The sequence below is a fragment of the Symsagittifera roscoffensis genome, chromosome 3 (genome assembly GCF_963678635.1).
Source record: "Symsagittifera roscoffensis chromosome 3, txSymRosc1.1, whole genome shotgun sequence".
In the NCBI taxonomy this organism is placed as follows: Eukaryota; Metazoa; Xenacoelomorpha; order Acoela; family Convolutidae; genus Symsagittifera; species Symsagittifera roscoffensis.
In genome coordinates this window covers 17,002,375-17,024,887 of record NC_087064.1, presented here as the reverse complement: position 1 = coordinate 17,024,887, position 22,513 = coordinate 17,002,375, and the positions used below count along the sequence as shown (strand labels likewise).

The 22,513-nt window shown below is 37.7% G+C and overlaps 2 protein-coding genes across 2 annotated transcripts; both read left to right on the top strand.

Moving 5' to 3' along the window:
* The first annotated feature begins 802 nt into the window (after positions 1–802).
* LOC134842421 (peptidyl-prolyl cis-trans isomerase-like) lies at positions 803–1,817 on the top strand. Its single transcript, XM_063858748.1, has 2 exons — positions 803–1,153; positions 1,537–1,817. Exons 1-2 carry the CDS (start codon positions 820–822, stop codon positions 1,737–1,739), a joined length of 537 nt encoding a protein of 178 aa, XP_063714818.1. The 5' UTR covers positions 803–819; the 3' UTR covers positions 1,740–1,817.
* Positions 1,818–2,964: 1,147 nt separating this feature from the next.
* On the top strand, positions 2,965–10,280 carry LOC134842420 (muscle M-line assembly protein unc-89-like). Its single transcript, XM_063858747.1, has 5 exons — positions 2,965–3,254; positions 3,578–3,757; positions 5,418–5,821; positions 6,225–9,274; positions 9,849–10,280. Exons 2-5 carry the CDS (start codon positions 3,593–3,595, stop codon positions 9,881–9,883), a joined length of 3,654 nt encoding a protein of 1,217 aa, XP_063714817.1. The 5' UTR covers positions 2,965–3,254; positions 3,578–3,592; the 3' UTR covers positions 9,884–10,280.
* The last annotated feature ends 12,233 nt before the right edge of the window (positions 10,281–22,513 follow it).

The following is a 22,513-nucleotide window of genomic DNA, read 5'->3' as shown; positions in this document are numbered from 1 at the left end:
AATGAAACTCGTAGAAGAGAGACCATGGGACCAGCTCATCATCTGGCGTCTACCCCTGTTAGCTTATGTAAGCCTATGTTTTAGTATTCAAGTAATGAAGAAAAGGGCAAAAAAAGAATGTTTTCCAATTTTTCATCGAAATGAGATGGATTTTGCCAAACGTGTATCTGACTATATCAAGACTCGATCATGAGAGATAATCCGAGAGAAGATTATTCAGAAAAATATTCAGACTGACGTCTCAAACTAAATGTTTTGGAGCTCCTAATATTTTTCCAACAGATTTTGAACCTTTATTTTTTGGCGGCGAAATTTTGCGTACTTTTTAAAAATTTAATTAAGAAGAACTTTTTTCTCTGGTATAAAATTAACGTCCGCTAAATTAAAATAAAATTTATAAGTAATGCACCTGAGAGGACAGTTAACAAATCCATCACATGCTTTGCAACACTAATTTTGAATAAAGAAAATTGTGGATGAATTTTTATTGTAAAATTAATAAATTCCGACGTTATCAAATTATCTTAAGTTTTCAAATGAATTTACGAAAAACCCTAAGTAGGCCTCTCTTTTCTCGAGACTTTAATCAGTAACCTAATCTCACACAGATTCTTATTGGTCTGATGTTGTCAGGTAGGTCTGTTTTCGACTGTTAGTTTGCCCAAATGCGCAAAATCGCAAATTAGGATTTTAAAATTGAAAAAGCCAGTCGCTGGTTTTTCAAATAGCTCTAATATTTGGCCGTGTTTATGCGACTTGCTTATACTTTTATGCGCAATACTAGATGTAGTGCAATAAAAAAGTTTCAGTTAGCGAACAATGAGTTCTAAGTTGGTTAATGCTAAAGTCTTCATGGACATAGTGATTTCTGCAGCTAAAAAGGCACCCGTAAAAGGTCGCGTAGTAATGGAGTTATACGCCGACAAGGTGCCCAAAACAACGGAAAACTTCCGCGCACTCTGTACAGGTGAAAAAGGATTCGGCTACAAAGGAAGTCATTTTCACCGGATTATTCCAAAGTTTATGTGCCAAGGAGGAGATTTTACAGCCGGAAATGGAACTGGCGGGAAAAGTATATATGGGTCAAAATTTGAGGATGAAAACTTCGCGTGCAAGCATACTAAGGTGGGGATCCTCTCAATGGCAAATTCAGGTAACTACTACATATTGACTTAATTTTGCGATGAAGGGACCCCCTCGCCGTGGCAAGGGTAACCTTTTTGGTACTAGTTAACGACACCCATTTTTGGCCGAACAGCTCTATGATTTTAGTATGGCGCGTTTGGCGACGAATTATTGTACTTATTTTGAGGTAAACAATTATCCGGTCAAAGCTTTTTTCCAAAGTGTTATTGATGTCTCGCTTACTCCATCTTATTACTGACCAGTGAAATCTTTTAATCGATGCAAACTATAGTTCGAAGACCGATTACTGGTAATTTTATGTCAGAGGCTCAATATATTGAAATACCTTCAGTAGTTATGCATTCAGTTTTTCATCCAAACAATAATCATTTTCTGTTTCAACTGATCTAGGTCCCAACACGAACGGCAGCCAGTTCTTCATCACCACAGCTGTGACGTCATGGCTGGATGGGAGACACGTGGTGTTCGGAGAAGTGACCGAGGGCTACGATCACGTGCAGCTGATGGAGAGTGTGGGAAGCAGCACTGGTCAGCCAAGTTCCAAAGTGTTCATCGAAGACTGCGGAGAAGTGGGAAGCGGAAATAAAGAGTGAACGAAATACGTCGATTCTTGAATAAACGTGATTTGTGGAAGTTTTATCAAATACTTTAACGCATTTTTCTGTTTTTAAAGAAAAGAATTGTCAAACTGTTCTAACAAGTTTGAAACAAAATCAGTCTACTTAGGTGTATTTTTTTAATCGTTTTTTTAGAGGAAAATTATTTCGAAATATTGAAACTGCTCAATTGAAAAAGCTCCCACTTCCAAGTCTATCGTAACCTTATTCTTTCAAATGAGATGTTTGTACCCCGAGTATGTTGTTTGAATGCATTGAGTGCAATAACTGAATTTTACTTCTCTCTATCCCTGAATTTTTATAGCTTCTTGATCCTGTTCTGTCGGAGCACCATTCAAACTCCTGAGTTTAGGTTTATTTGTCATTTGTGACTTCAATCCCTGAACCAGAGGATTTTTCCTAGAAAAGTAATCTATATTGGACCATATTTGCATGATTAATATCGGAATCATTCATGCTCGAGCTGATTTTCCCCAATCCTAACTCTTGAAAATTTGGGAAACTAGCAAAAATTCTGTTTTCAGAGGCTATTTACAAGTTTACTTTAGTCTTGTAGTGTCAGCTGGTTTATTTGGATCTCTTGCTTGTGTTTTGGAATGGAATCAAGTTTCAATTCCTGTTAAGAGTTTACGGGGAGTTTTTGAAGTTTTCCCAAATTTTGAGATTTAGTTACAGGCATTTTTCCAAGATTTGCCTAGCTTCTCTCAGAAAACAAAGGTAGAGTCGCCTCACTTCTGTAAACTGTTTATTAGTGCTGGCTTTAAACCGTCAAGAAAAGTCGCACTGCTCTGAATTTCTGGCAAAGGTCTTGAATCAAAGGGCCCCAAGCTATAACAAAGCTAAACTTGGTAAATTAAACTCCGAATACGTAAATGTAAGCAACCTCGTGCCCGCTGGAACTCTAATTTTAACAGGATATTTACATTTACAGCCGCGAAAACATAAATTCCTACAAAGTCTGAGCTCGGAGAAGGAATTTCGAAGGAATTTATTTTGAATATTTGACCTTTTGGTACGCCACTAACTAATGGTTAAACATTTCTCAAATCCTTGTTATCAGTTTCGCAGGTTTCGGGCACTGAAACGTTGAAGCAAAGTGGGCTCAAAACGTTGACCCGGTTTGAATCTTTGTGAGCAGATATATGTGGAAAATTCTGTCTGAGACTCCGCGTAGATTACATGCTGTGTGTTAGGCGAAGCAGTAAATGTGTACACTAAGCGTGTTATCGGAACCTATAAAATCACTTTCCTATTAAAGTTCCCTAAAATAGTTTGATCCTTTTCAACTCTAATTTCCCCCAAACTTATATCCGTCCCCTGAAATTTCTAACCTCGGTTTAAACTTTTGTCCGTTGGTTTACATCTTACAGCCCCATATAATCTGATCCCACATCCGTAAGGGAGATTTCTCCCCTCCAACAAATTCGCCCCTGGGGCTGTGGAGTAGCTTGTACATACATACATACAAAAAAGCTAATTGCTGTAAATAAGGTGAGTCTTCAAAGTTAACTTTCGAACATTTTTTCTCAATTATATATTTTTTCCTGATTTCACATTTCCGGCATCAAAATATTAGGTTTTTTTTAGCTAAATCACTTTTTTCCTTAGAAAAACTGCCGCATAAGTAAATTCATGTGATCCCTTGAGAACTAATATGACATCGAAATCCAATTTTGGCTAATTGTTCCTAAAATTTTTCTAGAGCCTTTTGACGCTTTAATGTTAAGGGAAGATTTGCGCCGTTTTATTGCACTTTTCAAATTAAAACCTCTTACCTTTACTGTATCTTAAATATATTCGTTTTATTAATGCAGTAGAGAATCAGCAACATGAGTTTCCAAATGAACGGCTCTCAACACCATTTCGACGGAGGCGTAGGCGGAGCTCATCAAAAGCAGTCGGCCGGAGGATTGCCGTCGGAACATCCCGTGTTCAGTCAGCCGATCGTGAACGGAGACCAGTGCATCGGAGGCACCATCAACATCGATTTCCAGGTTTGAATAATGTTTACCCTTGCGATTAGCAAGCGTTATCAAACTGGAATACAGACTTTTTTCGGTTAGCGAATTGTTTAACAGAATCACTTGTATATTGGTTCATAATGAAATCAAACTTCTATGTTTTCCCGTCCAGCTTAACATGGAAGCAACGAATATATCTGCGATGTTAAAGGTCCTGTTTTCGAATCTGACCAGGACTTGTTTTTTTTCTAACGGGAAATATTGTGTTTCAAATAAAACTGTCGGTCAATTATTTGTCTGCTTATCTGTTGTCGGCTTAGTTGTCACATCTTGAAATTGTTTTTGTTTTGCTGCGCGCATTTTTCTCTGGTGTTTTTTTAGGTGTTTGATTTACTCCTACAACTTGTAATTTTACTTATCTTGACTTCGTTTTCGCCAAAATATTTTGGGCCTATTTTTTATCGGCTTATTGGCCTAATTTTGGGTGGTTTCAAGGGAAACACAACTCGAACACTCCCCTCCACACTTTTCATGTTGGTTGTATGTTTACAAATTGGTTTGTTAAAATTCTTTTCCTTAATGAAAACTATTTCCAATTTCATTGGAAAATGTTTTAGTTTTTCTCAAAAACTTCAATAGATTTTTAAATAGATTACTCCCTTGTGTGCCTGTATACTCCCCTAGAGTCTCTTTATTTGACTCCTCTGTCTACAGCTTTCGAAAAAGTCTGTGGGATAATATTTGACCCATGTTTTTGATTTTTTTTTCGTTTTCTCGAAAAATATCACTCTCAAGTCTGAGTTTTTGATTTCAAAGAATAGAACGTTTTCGAAAATCTCCCTGTCATGGCCTTGGAAAAGTTAAGGTTTTGATTTTTTGGCCGTTATTTATAAAGTTTTTGACCTTTCTCGAGAACTACCCTCCCAAATCTGCTTTTTGTAAAAAAAGTTATGGTTTTTGAAATCCTGTTGACCTTTTTCTATAAAGTTTGACTGTTTTTATGAAATTTTTGAGTTTTCCTAAAATTAAAACAATCAAATATGATATAAAAAGTTCAATTGAAAGAACTGGTTTCGATAAAGGTTCCTGTAGAAGCAGTGATTCTACTCCTTAATTATTTGTTAGATAAAATTGTGCAATTTTTTGTCAGAGAAAATAGTCAATATTATCTTCTTGAGAATATTGATCATCTCAATCTTTTTAAAACTCTTTTTACTTGATTTAGTAGAGAAACAACTGAGGTTTTGGGCAAAGCCCAATTTTTGAAATAACATTTTTGTACTGCACGAGTATAGCGAATTCATTTAATATCAAACACATACCTCCAGCTTTAGCTGGCCTCCAGTTGTTTTTATCTAGACATACGCAAAGTTTGGTTCACCTAGTTCTTTTTCAACGTTTAAATTTTTTTTCGACTTCGATTTTTTTTGTTTGTGTTGTATCGCAAGTGGTGCTAAGCTCCGCTTCGCCTCTGTCAAATTATCTAATCTTTGGGAAATGGCCTTCAGCCTTAATCTCTGTTTTCCTCGCTAATAGAGGCCAGCCATTTCGATCACAGTTTGCAAGACCATTTCCGAATTAACCAGTTGCTTTCGTTCTACGTAATCTGAAAAGTTTAACAGAGTATTCTAGAAATTGCATGAACTAAAACCAGCAATTACGCAAATATTCTGATGATTTTTTCCGAGTGCAGGTCAAAGGCTATCCTGATCCCCAACTCCAGTGGTTCAAGAACAACCAGCTGCTCAACTTGGGCGGCAGGATCAATTTGTTCGGGGGACTTGACGGATGGTACACCCTTCAGATCAAAGAGTTGTGCCTCGAGGACCAGGGCGAGTACACGTTCATAGCTGAGAATGAATTCGGAGAAGCGACCTGTGTCGTCAATCTTCAAGACGTCGGCATCAGCAGTCCGAACGGAAATCTTGGTGACCCGAACAGCTTCTCGCCGGCCAGCATTGGGCCTCCGACAGCAAGAAGTAGCATGATCAACAGCACTGCGGTTCCCACAAATCCCGGCTGGCACAATGATCTCTCGGGAGTGCGAGTGTCGCGGATTGCAGAGGGACCGGACAACAGTCACGTGCCAATGTGTCGGTAAGTTCTTCGGAATACATAAAATGTATGTAAGATTAGTAACTACAAGGAGATATAATATTAACTGACACAGGTTTAATTTTGGCGCCTTAAATTATGCTTGTTTTTTTTCCGCGAGGAGTGCAAATATGGGTTACTGTCATATCAAAAGCTCTGAAAATTTGTTTATTGTAATGAAGCGATAGTATATTTTGTGATTGAGCCTTAGAGTAAAATTATGCGTGAAAATTCAGGTCTCTGAGACTTTGCGCCGACTAGTGTACCATGCTTGGCATCCTTCACAACTAAAACCAGGGGCTAATTTTCGCGTTACGATATCTGCTGTTTTTGTGACCCGATTCAAATCAGATAAACTATTTTGCGTAATTTTCTTGTGCCCTAAGTCAAACTAAATTTATTTTAGACGAGACCACATTGCTCCCTACGCAGTTCCAGGTCTCGGAAGAAACCCAGAAACTGCGGAGGAAAGCGACAAACCCTACCAGCCACCTGTGTTCTACGGGCAACCGATGGTCCGAGGTGATCTGAAAGAGGGCGGTAAAATTGTCATCGACATCAAACTAGCGGCACATCCTGAACCCCGAATTCACTGGTTCAAAAATGGGCGACCCGGAGTCTTTAGCGAGCGAATCCGACTTGAGCGCGGAATGCACGACACGTATAAACTCGTGATCAAAGACCTCCGAACAGATGACGAGGGTGAATACTGTTTCATAGCCGAGAACTACCTGGGACGAAACGCCAGAACGATTTACATTGGCAACATCGAGGTGCCTGGTAAACCGAGCAGAGGCGAGCCCCAAGTTATTCTGGTTCCTCAGAAAGACCCTCCGATGCTCACGAACCCGCGCGTAATCGGCGAAGTGAAGCCCGGAAACGAAGTTAACGTCGAGTTTGAAATATACTCAGAAGAGAAACCGAACGTGAAACTGTTCCATGACGGACTCCTCATTAACCTTCAGGGACCGAGGATTTTCCTGAGACCAGAACCTAACAGCAAGTATGTGATCACGTTCCGAGACATGAATGCGGGCGATGAAGGTGGATACAAAATCACGGCGGAAAACTCGAACGGAACCAACTACACTACGTTCAATTTGACAGGTCTGAAAGAACCGCCAAAGCCCAAAGCTCCTGCGAGACCTTGGAGATCAGTGTCACCGCCTAGGGCTCCTACACCACCTAATGAGTCGCAAATAATTATGAGAAACATCAACATCGAAGCTGCTGATCCCCCGATAGCTCCAAAATTCAGTGAACCGGTAATCACCGGGGATATGTTTATCGGAGGAAACATGCACATCGATTTCACACTCACGGGGAGACCCGAGCCGACCATCAAGTGGTACAAAAACGGACAAGAGATCTTTTTGGGACATCGGCTTCAGTTGGACAGGAAAATGGGAAATAATTACTCACTAGTTCTGCCCAACATACAAGTCACCGATGAAGGCGAGTATGAGTTCTTTGCTGAGAACGCTGTCGGAGAAGCAGTTTGCGTGCTCCAGCTGACGCCTCTACCGAGACCTCCGTCGCCCGAATATGTCCCACCAGTGAGTCACGTAACTGTGAAGGAGTCGACTTCGTTCAGACGACACCAGGAACCGCCGAAGTTCTCCAAACCCGAAGTGACCGGTGACATGATTGTGGGAGGAACAGTCAATGTGTTCTTTTACATTCGAGGCACCCCAGCACCTGACGTAATGTTCTACAAAGACGGACTTCCGATGAATTTCAATTCTCGAGTGTCAATCACGAAAGGACATGACGAGTCTTACACTCTGACCATTCGTGGCATTCGATACGATGACGAAGCCGAGTACATGATCAAAGCGTCGAACCCCGTGGGAGAAGCCAAGTGCACAATCACACTCACAATCGAAAGAGCACCAAGAAGTGCTTATCCGTTCTATGACATGGTTCCACCGAAGTTCTCGGAACCGATCAAGACCCGATTTGAGGGTGATATCGCGTACCTGGAAGGATACGTGACAGGCAGCCCGAAACCTACGATCTCGTGGTGGAAAGACGGGCTAGAAATTCGACCCGATCATAACTTCACGTACAACACTTCATACGACGGAAGGATATCGCTGAGAATCAATAACATCCACGAAATCAGAGACGGAGAAATAGTCTGCAAAGCGGTCAACAACGCGGGTGTTGCTTCTTGTTCGGTTCATTTCCAGAGTCAAGCATACAGGTTTGGAGAGCCGCCGACGTTCGCTCAACCCATAATTCCGACTATTGACGGAAACACTGCTGTGCTGGATTGTATTGTCAGTGGAAACCCTCTGCCAAACATCCTCTGGTATAAAGATGGACATTTGATCCATCACGGAGGCAGCTTTGAAATCTACACCAGTGCTGACGGATCTTCAAGTTTGATCATCCACAATTTCAAGAATCTAGGACCTGCTGAGTACGTATGTAGAGCGACTTCTGTTGCCGGTGAGATCTCTTGCAGTTTGAAGTTAATCATTGAGAGACGAAGTGTGTCGGCTTCACCGAGCCGGAGTCACTCGCCGAATGCCAGTTCAATTCATCGACGAAGTCCGTTCTACTACTCTCCATCCAGTGAGACGAACTTTCACCGCGTGCCTCCGAAGTTTGTCAAGCAAGTAACACCTCACGTGGAAGGGAAGTTCGCGAGGTTCACCTGCAAAGTTAACGGACAACCGCGTCCGTCTGTTAAGTGGTTCCGAAACAAGGTTCCAATTAATCCTGGAAATGACTTCGGACTTCAAGAAGAACCAGATGGAACGTGCACCTTGATAGTCTACGATGTTGACAGGTTCGGAAATTGCGAGTACCAGTGTCTGGCTGAAAATGAAGCCGGAATTGCGACTTCGACCATCGAATTTGTGACCAATACTGGAAAGCCTCCGAAGATTGTTAAGCAGCTGACTCCTGTGATTGATGGAAATACTGGAAAGTTTACATGCACCATCTCCGGCGATCCTTACCCGGATGTTGTCTGGCTACGAAATGGCGAGGAGATCAGATCTGGCGGTGATTTTGTGATTCACAATGGACGAAATGGTGAATTCTCTCTGACAATTTACAACGTCACCGACCATGGAAATGCGGAGTATACTTGCAGAGCAACAAATGCATCCGGAACTTCATCGACAACGGTTGAACTTGTTTTGCAGCGAATCACGAAACCTGGTAATCCTCCGAAGTTCATTCAGACCATGAAGCCTTCAATTGACGGCGTCACTGCTAAGTTCGAATGCGTGATTGACGGAAAACCACGCCCAGAAGTTTCATGGCTGAAAAATGGAGTGGAAATATTCAACGGTGGCAACTACAGTATCGTGCACGGGGTTGACGGCTACTGTTGTCTGTCGATCTACGACATCTACGAGTGTGGACCGAAGACCGAGTTTGTCTGCAAGGCAATCAACCCCTCGGGAATCACCTCTTGCTGTGTCACTCTTGTGCTAGAAGGTAAGATTCCTTTGTTTTGCCAGAATGATTCTTCGTTTCTTTGTTGATTAATTGGCTTTGTTTGTTCAACTTTTTGTTTGTCCCAATTTGAGTTCAATAGTGAGTTTTCTTTTGCGCTGTTTGCTTAGATAACAAAATCTAGAAAACCATGAATTTTTGTCGAACTGAAATAATTTTCATTTCGATCATTAGAAAATTATTATGCAGCTTAAAAATAATTTATGTGATCTTAAATCTTTGCATCATTTTGTTTTTTGAGTAATCGCAACATCTCATTTCCACTGCCTGAACTGACTTATTGTGCAAGGATCTCTCTCTCCTATACAACCATTCAAAGAAAAAAGATTGTACAATAATCCAATGAGTTGAAAACTGCCCATTTGATTGCTTTTAACCTGACTGGATTGAACTAATTGTGTGGTCACAGGAAGCAAGAGCCATCAAACTAGTTTTTTCTCTTAAAATCAGTTCTGGATTCGAGACCAGTGGAATTGAGATGATACTGTGAAATAGTAAAGATGTGCGCCCTCAAACGAGCGGACAAAAATAGAGTTAACTTTGAGTTTCTGTTTAGAGTCCGTGAGGTTTGAGGGCGCCCATCTTTACTGAGAGCAATTCAGTCAGTTCTGAACTAAACTGAAGTGAAATGGAAGCGGAAATGAGTTGAAATTATTCGGACCTTAAACTGAATTGAACTGGCCTTAAGTCAAACTGACTTGAACTTAGTTTGGGCCAATCACAAGTTACTCAGCACAAAAAAAACTTAAACTGAAACTCAACCAATTCTATTTCTCAATTTTTTATTTCTGAGTTTTTTCAACAATCTATTCTGGAAAAGCATGGAAATAGTTTTTTTTTAGTTTAAAATATCTGATATTACCAAGGACGGAGCAGATTGTTGAAAAATATTTGTTTGAATTTGATTCAAAATAATTTCGTTGAAGCATGCTAGTAATTCGTATAATTTTGTACTGCATTCAAGCCAATTAATTGTTTTCTAACGCGTTTTTTATTCAGTTCAATCAATCGTCTCAAAAAGAAGATTTTGGTTTTGAAAACAATAGTATATAAACTCATGTTGTCATAGCTAATCTCCGTTTTTCGACCAATTTGAGTAAAAAAATAAACTTCCGAACTAAAAATGATCAAGACAACAAAACTTGCTTAGTATTTTAGCAAAAATAATATGGTGCCATTTATTGAGCCAAAACTACCGGATCAAATGCTGACAAACTGACAAAGCTATATCAATGTAAGCCTCTTATGTAGCGCAACAAAATTTTGAAGGTTATACTCTCCAAAAGTTTGTCTCAAATTAAAAATTGGGGATTGATATGGTAAAAACGGCATTTTTTTTTTACTATCAATCAAAATATTTTTATACACAATTAGAAAGATTTAGCGTTGCTTAATATTTGTAAACTACGTAAGAAACTCATTTTGATATAGTTTTGACAGCAATTGAACTGGTAGTTCTGGCGTAATTTTTGGTTGACTGACAAGCCCGAAATATCAATAAATGGGTCGCTTTTTCTTGGATCTTCTGATAACTCATGCTCACAGTTCAGCTACTAGACTCATCTATTACCTTAAGAATCTTTTCCCACCTTAACAACTTGTTTAAAGTTGCAAATGACACAGCAGTGAGTATTTAAAGCTTTTGCAGTGCAAAACCTTTTGCGATAAAGTGGCTCATATAAAAGAATTTAGAACAATGAGCATGTTTTTAACCAGAAAAATTTTGGCTAACTCGGTTCATAAACTTAAGTTGGTTTGGACTCACCATATAATTTGTTTTCGGTTTAATTGTTTGCCAGCTTGCTGCAATTTTTTGGTACATACCTGTAGTGGTAACTAAATGTTTGATCCCTCCATCTAAGAAATTACTTCAGATTTTATTCTGGAGATTTTTCTGAGAATTGAGAATTTATTCTTCTTCTTTTTGGCTTCTGGCTATCAGTCTCAGTTTTAACCCTGTTTTTCTGCGAGTATGTTGATTAGCACTATCGGGGTAACTAAAACTGAAATATAATCATTGCTCCAAGAAAAAAATTTTTAATGCTTTTTGCTGAATTCTTCGTTAATTGTTACGGTTTTCGCTTCATTCCGACTTATAATAGTTTTCAACAATCGTCCAAACACGCAGCATACTGGTTGCTGTTTTTTTTACTGTATCAAAAACCCAATGCAATCGACAAAAAAAAACAATCCGTTTTTTAAATGTCAATGAACATAGTGAAGACTCTGAAATAGATCCTGTTAATTTTTTTCAGGAAAGTCTGAAATTTTGTTCACTCTCAAATGTCATTTTTTGCCGTCTGACTTCTGATTTTTTTTAATTTCTGGACTTTTTTCCATTTTCCCACCCCTTCTCAACATAAAAAAAAGAGAACTGTCCAAAAATTGTCACACGGCATTTTGGATGTGAGAAATAGTGTAGAAATTTGTTCACGCTGACACGTTTTATTTCAATTTATTTTATTGAAAGTCATTTTAAATTGACTTTTGCATGATGAATTTCAGAAAATTTCAATGGGGGAATTGAAAAAGAAGCAAGTTCTGTTCATTTACTTTGTTAAAAGAAAGGTAAACTCTACTTCGTCAAAACTGTGGAGGTCGCAAAAAATGTGATCGACTTCTAATTCCGAAAGAGGAATATAGCTTCAGATTTCTCTGCGGAATTAACAATTTACCTATTGGTTCAATTTCTCAAATATGGTTAATTATCAAAAAAAATACTCATCATGAATTGTTTTTGAAATTCAAAGAGCTCTAAGGGCGTTTATTTTCTTTTTTTGTTGTTTTCTTGCGTTCATGACTCTTTTCCATTTGTCTGGTGGCCATGTTTTCAGTTTCCTGTTAATCGGGTCTGTTCAGATTGTTTCATTGTTTGTTTCTTAAAAAGCACTCGGTTCGTTTTTTATTGCTCTACTGTTTTTTTTTGTCTGATAAAAGTTCAAGTTGATTGATTTTAATTTTTAATATTAAGCGAGGTTGATGATCAATAGTCATCAGTGGAGTTTTTTGGTATCATTTTGGTCATTTTTTTGCCTTTTTATTCCTGTCGAAATATGACTGCTTAATCTTACTGTTTCGAAGTTTTGAAAATCGCTATTTGTTTCGGCAGAGTAATTAGCTAAAGCTTCGAAATGACACTGAAATGCCGCATGCTCATTGAAACCTGTTTTTTGAAGTTACTTGGTATTTATTGATTTGAGAAATGGATATCGGAGAATTTAAAGACTGCTTTTCCCTTGCACAGATGGCATTGTTTCATGTTCCGGTGTGACTGAGAAGTATAAATAAAATATTCGTTGATGCTTTTTTTAACTCATAATGTATATATTAAAGGATTTTGATGATATCGCTGTCAAGGCTTTATATGTAGTGGACTACGCGATCGTAAGCAAGACAGAGGCTCAAGTTGGCGTGAGTTAAAATCCCGCAGGTTTTTGAGTTTTTGCCTGATATGGTTTGTTTCCAGTTTCGAACTGTCCCTTGGATTATTCTGAAAATCAACCATCTAAAAGCTAGTTAAATTGACTTTACTTTTGAAAAATTTCAGTATGAACAAAATCGAACAACTTCTTTTGCATCAAATTTCGCTAGTGATTTTTTTAGACTTCTTAATTTTGTAAACATTAACGTATTTAGTGCGGGGACGCGCGCTCTCCTCAGGAACTCGACCTCCTGACGACCCAGATAGCCCCCGCTAGTACAATTTTAAAACATAATTTTTTGGCACCGACCTGAATGTTTCTAAATGAAAGCTCGGAAGATTAATTTGGTCGGCCTAAAAAAATTTTTAATTTACTTTTTGAAATTCCGCACCCCACCCCCTCCTCGAAAAAATCCTATCCCCTGATTGTAGTTTAAGATCGGACGCTAAGAAAATTGAAAAGAGCTCATTTTGTAATTTCAACAAACCCAGCATGCTTTTCCTTAATCCCGCTACTATTGGGTTTTCTGCTCTTGTATACAAAAGACAATATTGCAACATTTTAGGAGCAACATTCCAGACGCAAAAAAAGTGTTTCGTTTAAAAAGTTTTTGCTTAGCCTTAAAATTACCTTCGAAGAAAGTGAGCAATGTATATGCTCTGGGTGATTTTTTTAAAATACTTAGAAAGTTTGGGAATCGTGTGGATTGCTCCGGGAATTGTGGATTACCAAGCGAGTTTGCTTGCCACCAACTTAATTGCGTTAGGATTTGCTCGATTAAAAGTTAATTGTTCCATTGCGCATAGATTTTATGCGTGGCGAATCATCCCGCACTCCAAATTGAATTGTGGTGAATTGTTCCAAATTGAATTGACGCAAAATAATTGGTGATATTAATCGGACTCAAATTTTAGCACTTTATTTCGGATATTGGCAGGCCAAGATTTACAGTTTATCAAAAATTCTTATAACAAAAAAAACAAGACTGCTCGTATCAGGGCGAAGCCCTGAATGTTCCGACTGCCTTTTAAGGTTTATGGAGCAGCAGTAAAAGCATAAAAAAATTAAATGAAATAAAATAAAATGAAAATTTTTTCCAATATTTGAAATTTTTTGTGAAAATCATCCCCCCACATGCCATATAAAGTACAAAAAGAGAGATTTCGTTCCTTGTAACAAATCAATTATGGCAAATAAGCTTCGTTCAACCAATTTGGAACGATTTATAAGAGGGATTAAATCTCCGCTTACGCGTTAATAGCCCGAATTATATCGCGCGTTAATTGTCCTAAATTGGTCAAAATGGCATTCTTTAAACCCTCATAACTCTACGAAAAATGATCACAGGTAAAATATCTTTTCAAATTTAAGCTCAGGACAACAATACTTTTTGAATGATATAAAAAAATTCCGTCAAAAATGGCTAGTTAAAAAGTCGAAATTTGTCTGAAGAAAAAAAAAAACCCACCCCGAGCACAAATATTCCGTTACTTTCGTATCGAAAGTCGGAACAACAAGACTGCTCGTATCAGGGCGAAGCCTTGAATGTTCCGACTGCTTTTGAAGGTTTATGGAGCAGCAGTAATAACATAAAAACATTATATGAAATAAAATAAAATGAAATTTTTTTTTCTAAAATTTGAAATTTTTTATGAAAATCATCCCCCCACACGCCATATAACGTACAAAAAGGTAGTTTTCATTCCTTGTAACACATCAATTATGGCAAATAAGCTTCGTTCAACCAATTTGGAACGATTTATATGACGGATTAAATCTCCGCTTACGCGTTAATAGCGCGAATTATATCGCGCGGTAATTGTCCCAAATTGGTCAAAATGGCCAAAAGGGCAATCTTTAAACCCTCATAACTTTACGAAAAATGATCACAGGTGAAATATCTTTTCAAATTTAAGCTCAGGACAATATTACCTTTTGAATGATATAAAACAATTCCGTCAAAAATGGCTAGTTAAAAAGTCGAAATTTGTCAGAAGAAAAAAAAACCCACCCCGAGCACAAATATTCCGTTACTTTCGTATCGAAAGTCGGAACAATTATTCGGGAGCTGTTAAGGGGTAGTCGGAACAGTCAGGTCTTGTTTCTGCATTTATTATGATTCTTGACTAGTCTGTGTACAAGAACCAGTCATTCATTTTTTTCGAGCTTTCAATTTTGAAAGCTCGTAAGGGGCTTAAGTGTGTTGCCATATTAAAGACTTATTGCTTGCAGTTGTGATCTTTGAAAAAAATAGTAAAAAGTTGTCTCAGTGTCGAGAAGACTTCATCATTATTTTAAAGTAAATTGTGGAGGTCGCAAAAAATGTGATCGACTTCTAATTCCGAAAGAGGAATATAGCCTCAGATTTCTCTGCGGAATTAACAATTTACCTATTGGTTCAATTTCTCAAATATGGTTAATTATCAAAAAAAAATACTCATCATGAATTGTTTTTAAAATTCAAAGAGCTCTAAGGGCGTTTATTTTCTTTTTTTGTTGTTTTCTTGCGTTCATGACTCTTTTCCATTTGTCTGGTGGCCATGTTTTCAGTTTCCTGTTAATCGGGTCTGTTCAGATTGTTTCATTGTTTGTTTCTTAAAAAGCACTCAGTTCGTTTTTTATTGCTCTACTGTTTTTTTTGTCTGATAAAAGTTCAAGTTGATTGATTTTAATTTTTAATCTTAAGCGAGGTTGATGATCAATAGTCATCAGTGGAGTTTTTTGGTATCATTTTGGTCATTTTTTTGCCTTTTTATTCCTGTCGAAATATGACTGCTTAATCTTACTGTTTCGAAGCTTTGAAAATCGCTATTTGTTTCGGCAGAGTAATTAGCTAAAGCTTCGAAATGACACTGAAACGCCGCATGCTCATTGAAACTTGTTTTTTGAAGTTATTTGGTATTTATTGATTTTAGAAATGGATATCGGAGAATTTAAAGACTGCTTTTCCCTTGCACAGATGGCATTGTTTCTTGTTCCGGTGTGACTGAGAAGTATAAATAAAATATTCGTTGATGCTTTTTTTAACTCATAATGTATATATTAAAGGATTTTGATGATATCGCTGTCAAGGCTTTATATGTAGTGGACTACGCGATCGTAAGCAAGACAGAGGCTCAAGTTGGCGTGAGTTAAAATCCCGCAGGTTTTTGAGTTTTTGCCTGATATGGTTTGTTTCCAGTTTCGAACTGTCCCTTGGATTATTCTGAAAATCAACCATCTAAAAGCTAGTTAAATTGACTTTACTTTTGAAAAATCTCAGTATGAACAAAATCGAACAACTTCTTTTGCATCAAATTTCGCTAGTGATTTTTTTAGACTTCTTAATTTTGTAAACATTAACGTATTTAGTGCGGGGACGCGCGCTCTCCTCAGGAACTCGACCTCCTGACGACCCAGATAGCCCCCGCTAGTACAATTTTAAAACATAGTTTTTTGGCACCGACCTGAATGTTTCTAAATGAAAGCTCGGAAGATTAATTTGGTCGGCCTAAAAAAATTTTTAATTTACTTTTTGAAATTCCGCACCCCACCCCCTCCTCGAAAAAATCCTATCCCCTGATTGTAGTTTAAGATCGGACGCTGAGAAAATTGAAAAGAGCTCATTTTGTAATTTCAACAAACCCAGCATGCTTTTCCTTAATCCCGCTACTATTGGGTTTTCTGCTCTTGTATACAAAAGACAATATTGCAACATTTTAGGAGCAACATTCCAGACGCAAAAAAAGTGTTTCGTTTAAAAAGTTTTTGCTTAGCCTTAAAATTACCTTCGAAGAAAGTGAGCAATGTATATGCTCTGGGTGATTTTTTTTTAAAATACTTAGAAAGTTTGGGAATCGTGTGGATCGCTCCGGGAATTGTGGATTACCAAGCGAGTTTGCTTGCCACCAACTTAATTGCGTTAGGATTTGCTCGATTAAAAGTTAATTGTTCCATTGCGCATAGATTTTATACGTGGCGAATCATCCCGCACTCCAAATTGAATTGTGGTGAATTGTTCCAAATTGAATTGACGCAAAATAATTGGTGATATTAATCGGACTCAAATTTTAGCACTTTATTTCGGTTATTGGCAGGCCAAGATTTACAGTTTATCAAAAATTCTTATAACAAAAAAAACAAGACTGCTCGTATCAGGGCGAAGCCCTGAATGTTCCGACTGCCTTTTAAGGTTTATGGAGCAGCAGTAAAAGCATAAAAAAATTAAATGAAATAAAATAAAATGAAAATTTTTTCTAAAATTTGAAATTTTTTGTGATAATCATCCCCCCACATGCCATATAAAGTACAAAAAGAGAGATTTCGTTCCTTGTAACAAATCAATTATGGCAAATAAGCTTCGTTCAACCAATTTGGAACGATTTATAAGAGGGATTAATTCTCCGCTTACGCGTTAATAGCGCGAATTAAATCGCGCGTTAATTGTCCTAAATTGGTCAAAATGGCAATCTTTAAACCCTCATAACTCTACGAAAAATGATCACAGGTGAAATAAATTTTCAAATTTAAGCTCAGGACAACAATACCTTTTGAATGATATAAAATACTTCCGTCAAAAATGGCTAGTTAAAAAGTCGAAATTTGTCTGAAGAAAAAAAAAACCCACCCCGAGCACAAATATTCCGTTACTTTCGTATCGAAAGTCGGAACAACAAGACTGCTCGTATCAGGGCGAAGCCTTGAATGTTCCGACTGCTTTTGAAGGTTTATGGAGCAGCAGTAATAACATAAAAACATTATATGAAATAAAATAAAATGAAAACTTTTTTTTCTAAAATTTGAAATTTGTAATGAAAATCATCCCCCCACATTCCATTTAACGTACAAAAAGGTAGTTTTCGTTCCTTGTAACACATCAATTATGGCAAATAAGCTTCGTTCAACCAATTTGGAACGATTTATATGACGGATTAAATCTCCGCTTACGCGTTAATAGCGCGAATTATATCGCGCGGTAATTGTCCCAAATTGGTCAAAATGGCCAAAAGGGCAATCTTTAAACCCTCATACCTTTACGAAAAATAATCACAGGTGAAATATCTTTTCAAATTTAAGCTCAGGACAATATTACCTTTTGAATGATATAAAAAAATTCCGTCAAAAATGGCTAGTTAAAAAGTCAAATTTGTCTGAAGAAAAAAAAACCCACCCCGAGCACAAATATTCCGTTACTTTCGTATCGAAAGTCGGAACAATTGTTTGGGAGCTGTTAAGGGGTAGTCGGAACAGTCAGGTCTTGTTTCTGCATTTATTATGATTCTTGACTAGTCTGTGTACAAGAACCAGTCATTCATTTTTTTCGAGCTTTCATTTTTGAAAGCTCGTAAGGGGCTTAAGTGTGTTGCCATATTAAAGACTTATTGCTTGCAGTTGTGATCTTTGAAAAAAATAGTAAAAAGTTGTCTCAGTGTCGAGAAGACTTCTGAATTATTTAAAAGTAAATTAGGCAAAAAATTGATGAGAGGCTGACAAGTTTAATTCCACTACAATTGTACAATTGCCATAATTGATTTGTTTCAATGAGTGAAATCTATCCTTTTGCACTTTATATGGCGTGTGGGGTGATGATTTTCCTAAAAATTTCAAGTTTTAGAAAAAAAATTTCTACTTATTTTATTACGTTTAATCTTTTTATGTTATTACTGCTCCATAAACCTTAAAGGCAGTCGGAATCTTCAGGGCTTTGCCCTGATACGAGCAGTCTTGTTGTTCCGACTTTCGATACGAAAGTAACGGAATATTTGTGCTCGGGGTGGGTTTTTTTTTCTTCAGACAAATTTCGACTTTTTAACTAGCCATTTTTGACGGAATTTTTTTTTATCACTCAAAAGGTATTGTTGTCCTGAGCTTAAATTTGAAAAGATATTTCACCTGTGATCATTTTTTGTAAAGTTATGAGGGTTTAAAGATTACCATTTTGGTCATTTTGACCAATTTGGGACAATTAACGCGCGATATAATTCGCGCTACTAGCGCGTAAGCCGAGATTTAATCCGTCTTATAAATCGTTCCAAATTGGTCGAACGAAGCTTATTTGCCATAATTGGTTTGTTACAAGGAACGAAATCTCTCCTTTTGTACTTTATATGGCGTGTGGGGGGATGATTTTCATTAAAAAATTTCAAGATTTAGAAAAAAAAATGTCATTTTATTTTCTTTCATTTAATATTTTTATGTTTTTACTGCTGCTCCATAAACCTTAAAAGGCAGTCGGAACATTCAGGGCTTCGCCCTGATACGAGCAGTCTTGTTTAGTTTTAGGTACCAATTTTTCTTGCCTTGTCACGTCGTAATTCAATCGCACTTGAAAACTTTGCCAGGAAAATTTAGCAATAAAAACTGCTAAAAAAACGAATTTTTTTTGTAATAAGTTTTTCTTCACTGAATTTTTGAATCAGATTTATCCGAATATTGTGCTGCTTTTTTTCATTTTTGAGATTATTTGTCAACGAAAACAGTTCTAAAATTGCGTCGGGTACCATTAATTGTTTAATTTGAGGTGCGCGCCGAAAAACCGCTATTTAATGTTCAAAACCTATAAACCGCCTGAAACCTTCCAGAAAGCATTTTGGGAGCGTTTTTTGAAAATCCGCACTCCTCACTAGGTGGAAAATCCTGGACCTGCTTTTGCCTCAAAAAAGCTCGCAGGGAGTCAGTTGGGTATCAAGTTAAAGCTTTTTCAACTGTGCTTCAGGTTTCAATTTTTTCGCTTATTTTGCATTGTTTTCGCTTGATGAGCGAAAAAAAATTCTTATGCGCGTGTGTATTTTGAGTGGGGAGCTATGAAAAAGACTTTTCGGTTTAACTTTTGGGTCTGCTTAAATATTTTCGGCTTAGTTACTGCCTGGTTAATTTTTCTTCCGATGCTTACTTAGCATGCAGTTTTGTTTGTCTGGCAATAATTTGTTTTCCAAAATTCAACAGTCAATACAAATCGAAACGAACATGTGAAATTTTTGATAGACGTAGTTTTTTCGATGTTAAATGAAAATTGACGTGGCGGTTTTCGTCTCATACTCTGTACGCTATTTTGCCATGCTATGCTTGCGTTGTGTCACAAAAGGTGCGAAGCTCCGCGTTGCTTTGCCTCTGTCAAAAAGTCTGCTCCCACCCCCTAAACAAAAAACAACAATTTTATGGTGTTTTAACCAGTGTTATTACAAGGTTATGCATTTAAACTAGTTGGTTTTGAAGTGAAGCGTTTTTGTGCAGCAGTCTTAATTGCTTGTATGGTAAAATCGATGGTACAAAGAAACCGTAGATGAACCTAGGTTTGTCAGCCAAGAGATTTGATTTCATGATTTGGTAGATTTCTTTGTTCTATTAAGAATGAAACTTGAGGATAGATTCTCAGTGGGCATTTAATTTGCTTTTCATCTATTCTTTCAAAGACGCAAAATTGGTACAGTTAATAAACAAATTAATTAAGTACAAAAAAATAAGTTGAATTTTTTGTGTTTGTTGTAGAAAATATTTACTGTAGGAATAAATTAGTGTTCTTTCTTTCTTTCCTTCTTTCTTTCTTTCTTTCTTTCTTTCTTTCATTCTTCTCTCTTTTTTGTTTGAATTGAACGTGTGTCTGTTTGTTTGTTCAGAAGTGGAGGGTGTGAAGCGTCCTCAGTTCCAGACCCACTCCACCCACGATCTCCTCTCCTACTCGGGAGAACACGAGAGACACATGGTGCAAATGAGTGGAGGCGAACAGCCCAGATTCGTGCAGCAGATTGTGCCCCATATTGAAAACGACTTCGCACGGTGAGTACAATAAATCACAAACTAAAATAAAAAAGTGGCTAAATACAAATTAAAGACATAAAATTAACGTATTGACACCGAAAATTTAATGAAGATACTTTTGATGCCAATATATGCCAAAAAGAGGGTAATCTGGTGGGAAAATTGGCCAGTCAAGCAGAAGTTCCAGGTTAAGTGTAGTCTTTTTAGTGTTTTAGGAGATCTCAGAAAAAAGACTGGTCGCACGTTGCCCTCGCATATATATTTTTTACTTTTTAAAATTCCCAATCTTTTTTTTGGTTAAACGGTCGTGACACAAAATAAGACTATTTTAGTAATGTGAGCAGCTCAGTGTTAACATCAGTGCCAAGTTAGCGACTGTTATAAAATTTTTAAAAAAATTACTAGACAGCTTTCAAAGAATAGGTTTCATTTAAAAAGTAACCATTGTCTCAACACAATCAGTTTTCGACATTCGACTCTTATTTGCTTAGCTTTGTGTTGGTATTTGATCTGTCACTGTTTAGGTTCGAGTGTGTAGTGGGAGGCAGACCTCGTCCCGACATCGTGTGGTACTTGGGAGAGCAGAGACTAGCCCACGGACAGGACAATGGACGCTTCATGATTGACAGCCATGCCGACGGGACATGCAGTCTCACAGTGCACAATATCAGAGAACTGGGGTCAGTGAAGTTCAGATGCAGAGCGAGTAATGAGTGTGGAATGGCCTCTAGTACAGTCGAACTTGTTCAGAAAGAAAACACCAATAAAGGTCTGTCAACGTCCTTTTTTCATGCCGTACGTTTGTTTCTCGGCGTTCAAAAAATTACTCTAGGTTGTGTGATCTTAATATGACCTTTTTCGACTATTTTGCTTCTCAAGACATCTAGGTTTTTTGTCTCTACGAGTTTGAGTTTATTTCCCTGGTGTCCGGCTGAATGCCTTTCAGACCCTGAGATCTGAACTTTGGCCTCAAACACATCAAACTAGGTGTGCTGCGTAATCTAAAAACATTGATCAATATCCAACTTGTCATATTTTTTCAGGAGTGGCACCCTCTTTTTCGAAGCTCATCGTACCTAGCGTGGATGGTAGCATGGCAACTTTCGACTGTGTGGTTGCTGGAGATCCCTTGCCTCACGTGACCTGGTTCGAGGACGGGATCCCAATCACACCAGGGACTCCCGGGTTCGTCATCACATATAACAACGACGGATCATGCAGACTCAAGGTGAGAACGAAAAAAAGTCTTAGTTGTTTCACTTTCATTAATTGGTTTATCATAGTTGTTCTGCGAATGATTTTGGGATCCTTTCAAATCATTTAGTCCTTATTCTAGCTCTGATCTTTTGTTTGGTACACAAAAACTGACATGGCTTAAGTTAACTTTTCAAAATCCATGAAAGCAAATATTGTTTAGGTTTTATGATATATAATGTCTAGACTATTCAGATTTCGAATAGTTTGCATTAGATTTAGAATGAATTAAGAAGAAAATTGTGATCAATTTCATATAATGATAGAAGTGCTATTAAGGTCCTCGAGATCGAGAAGGACAACGTGGAGTACAAGTGCAAAGCGGAGAACGAAGTGGGCGTGGCTTCATGCAGCGCCACTCTTCAGCTGGTCAAGAGCACCAAGATCAGCAAGACCAAATCGCGTGACGTCATCAACAAAACGTCTTCCTTGTCGCTAGCCAGACAGAGCAAGCCTAACTTTGTGACTCGGCCATATGACATCACAGTGCAGGAGGGAGAGAGCGCTGTGTTCGAGGCCAAGTTGACAGGGGTTGGGGAGCAGAGCGAAGTGCTCTGGTACCACAGGTAGACTCAAAAGTCTAATTTGTCTTCGTGATAACTTTTAAACAGTATTTTAAAATAAATTTAGCAAGTAACGATTTTCTTCATCCATCCAAATAAAAATTCAACGTGATTCGTCAAAGAATTTCTTGCAAACTGCATGATGTTATTAGGAACAATCTATTGAACATTTTTTGCATCCTGGTTTAAAGAAATCATTACTTGCGATAGACATTTAATCTGTTGGAAAAAACTCGAACCAAAAT

Bases quoted from the DNA above. Each gene is read 5' to 3' on its own strand.
- LOC134842421 (XM_063858748.1), top strand. From the start codon at position 820: ATGAGTTCTAAGTTGGTTAATGCTAAAGTCTTCATGGACATAGTGATT. The intron at 1,154-1,536 runs GTAACTACTACA...CAACTGATCTAG, and splicing joins CCTCTCAATGGCAAATTCAG to GTCCCAACACGAACGGCAGC.
- LOC134842420 (XM_063858747.1), top strand. From the start codon at position 3,593: ATGAGTTTCCAAATGAACGGCTCTCAACACCATTTCGACGGAGGCGTA. The intron at 5,822-6,224 runs GTAAGTTCTTCG...AATTTATTTTAG, and splicing joins AGTCACGTGCCAATGTGTCG to ACGAGACCACATTGCTCCCT. The intron at 9,275-9,848 runs GTAAGATTCCTT...GTTTCTGTTTAG, and splicing joins TGTCACTCTTGTGCTAGAAG to AGTCCGTGAGGTTTGAGGGC.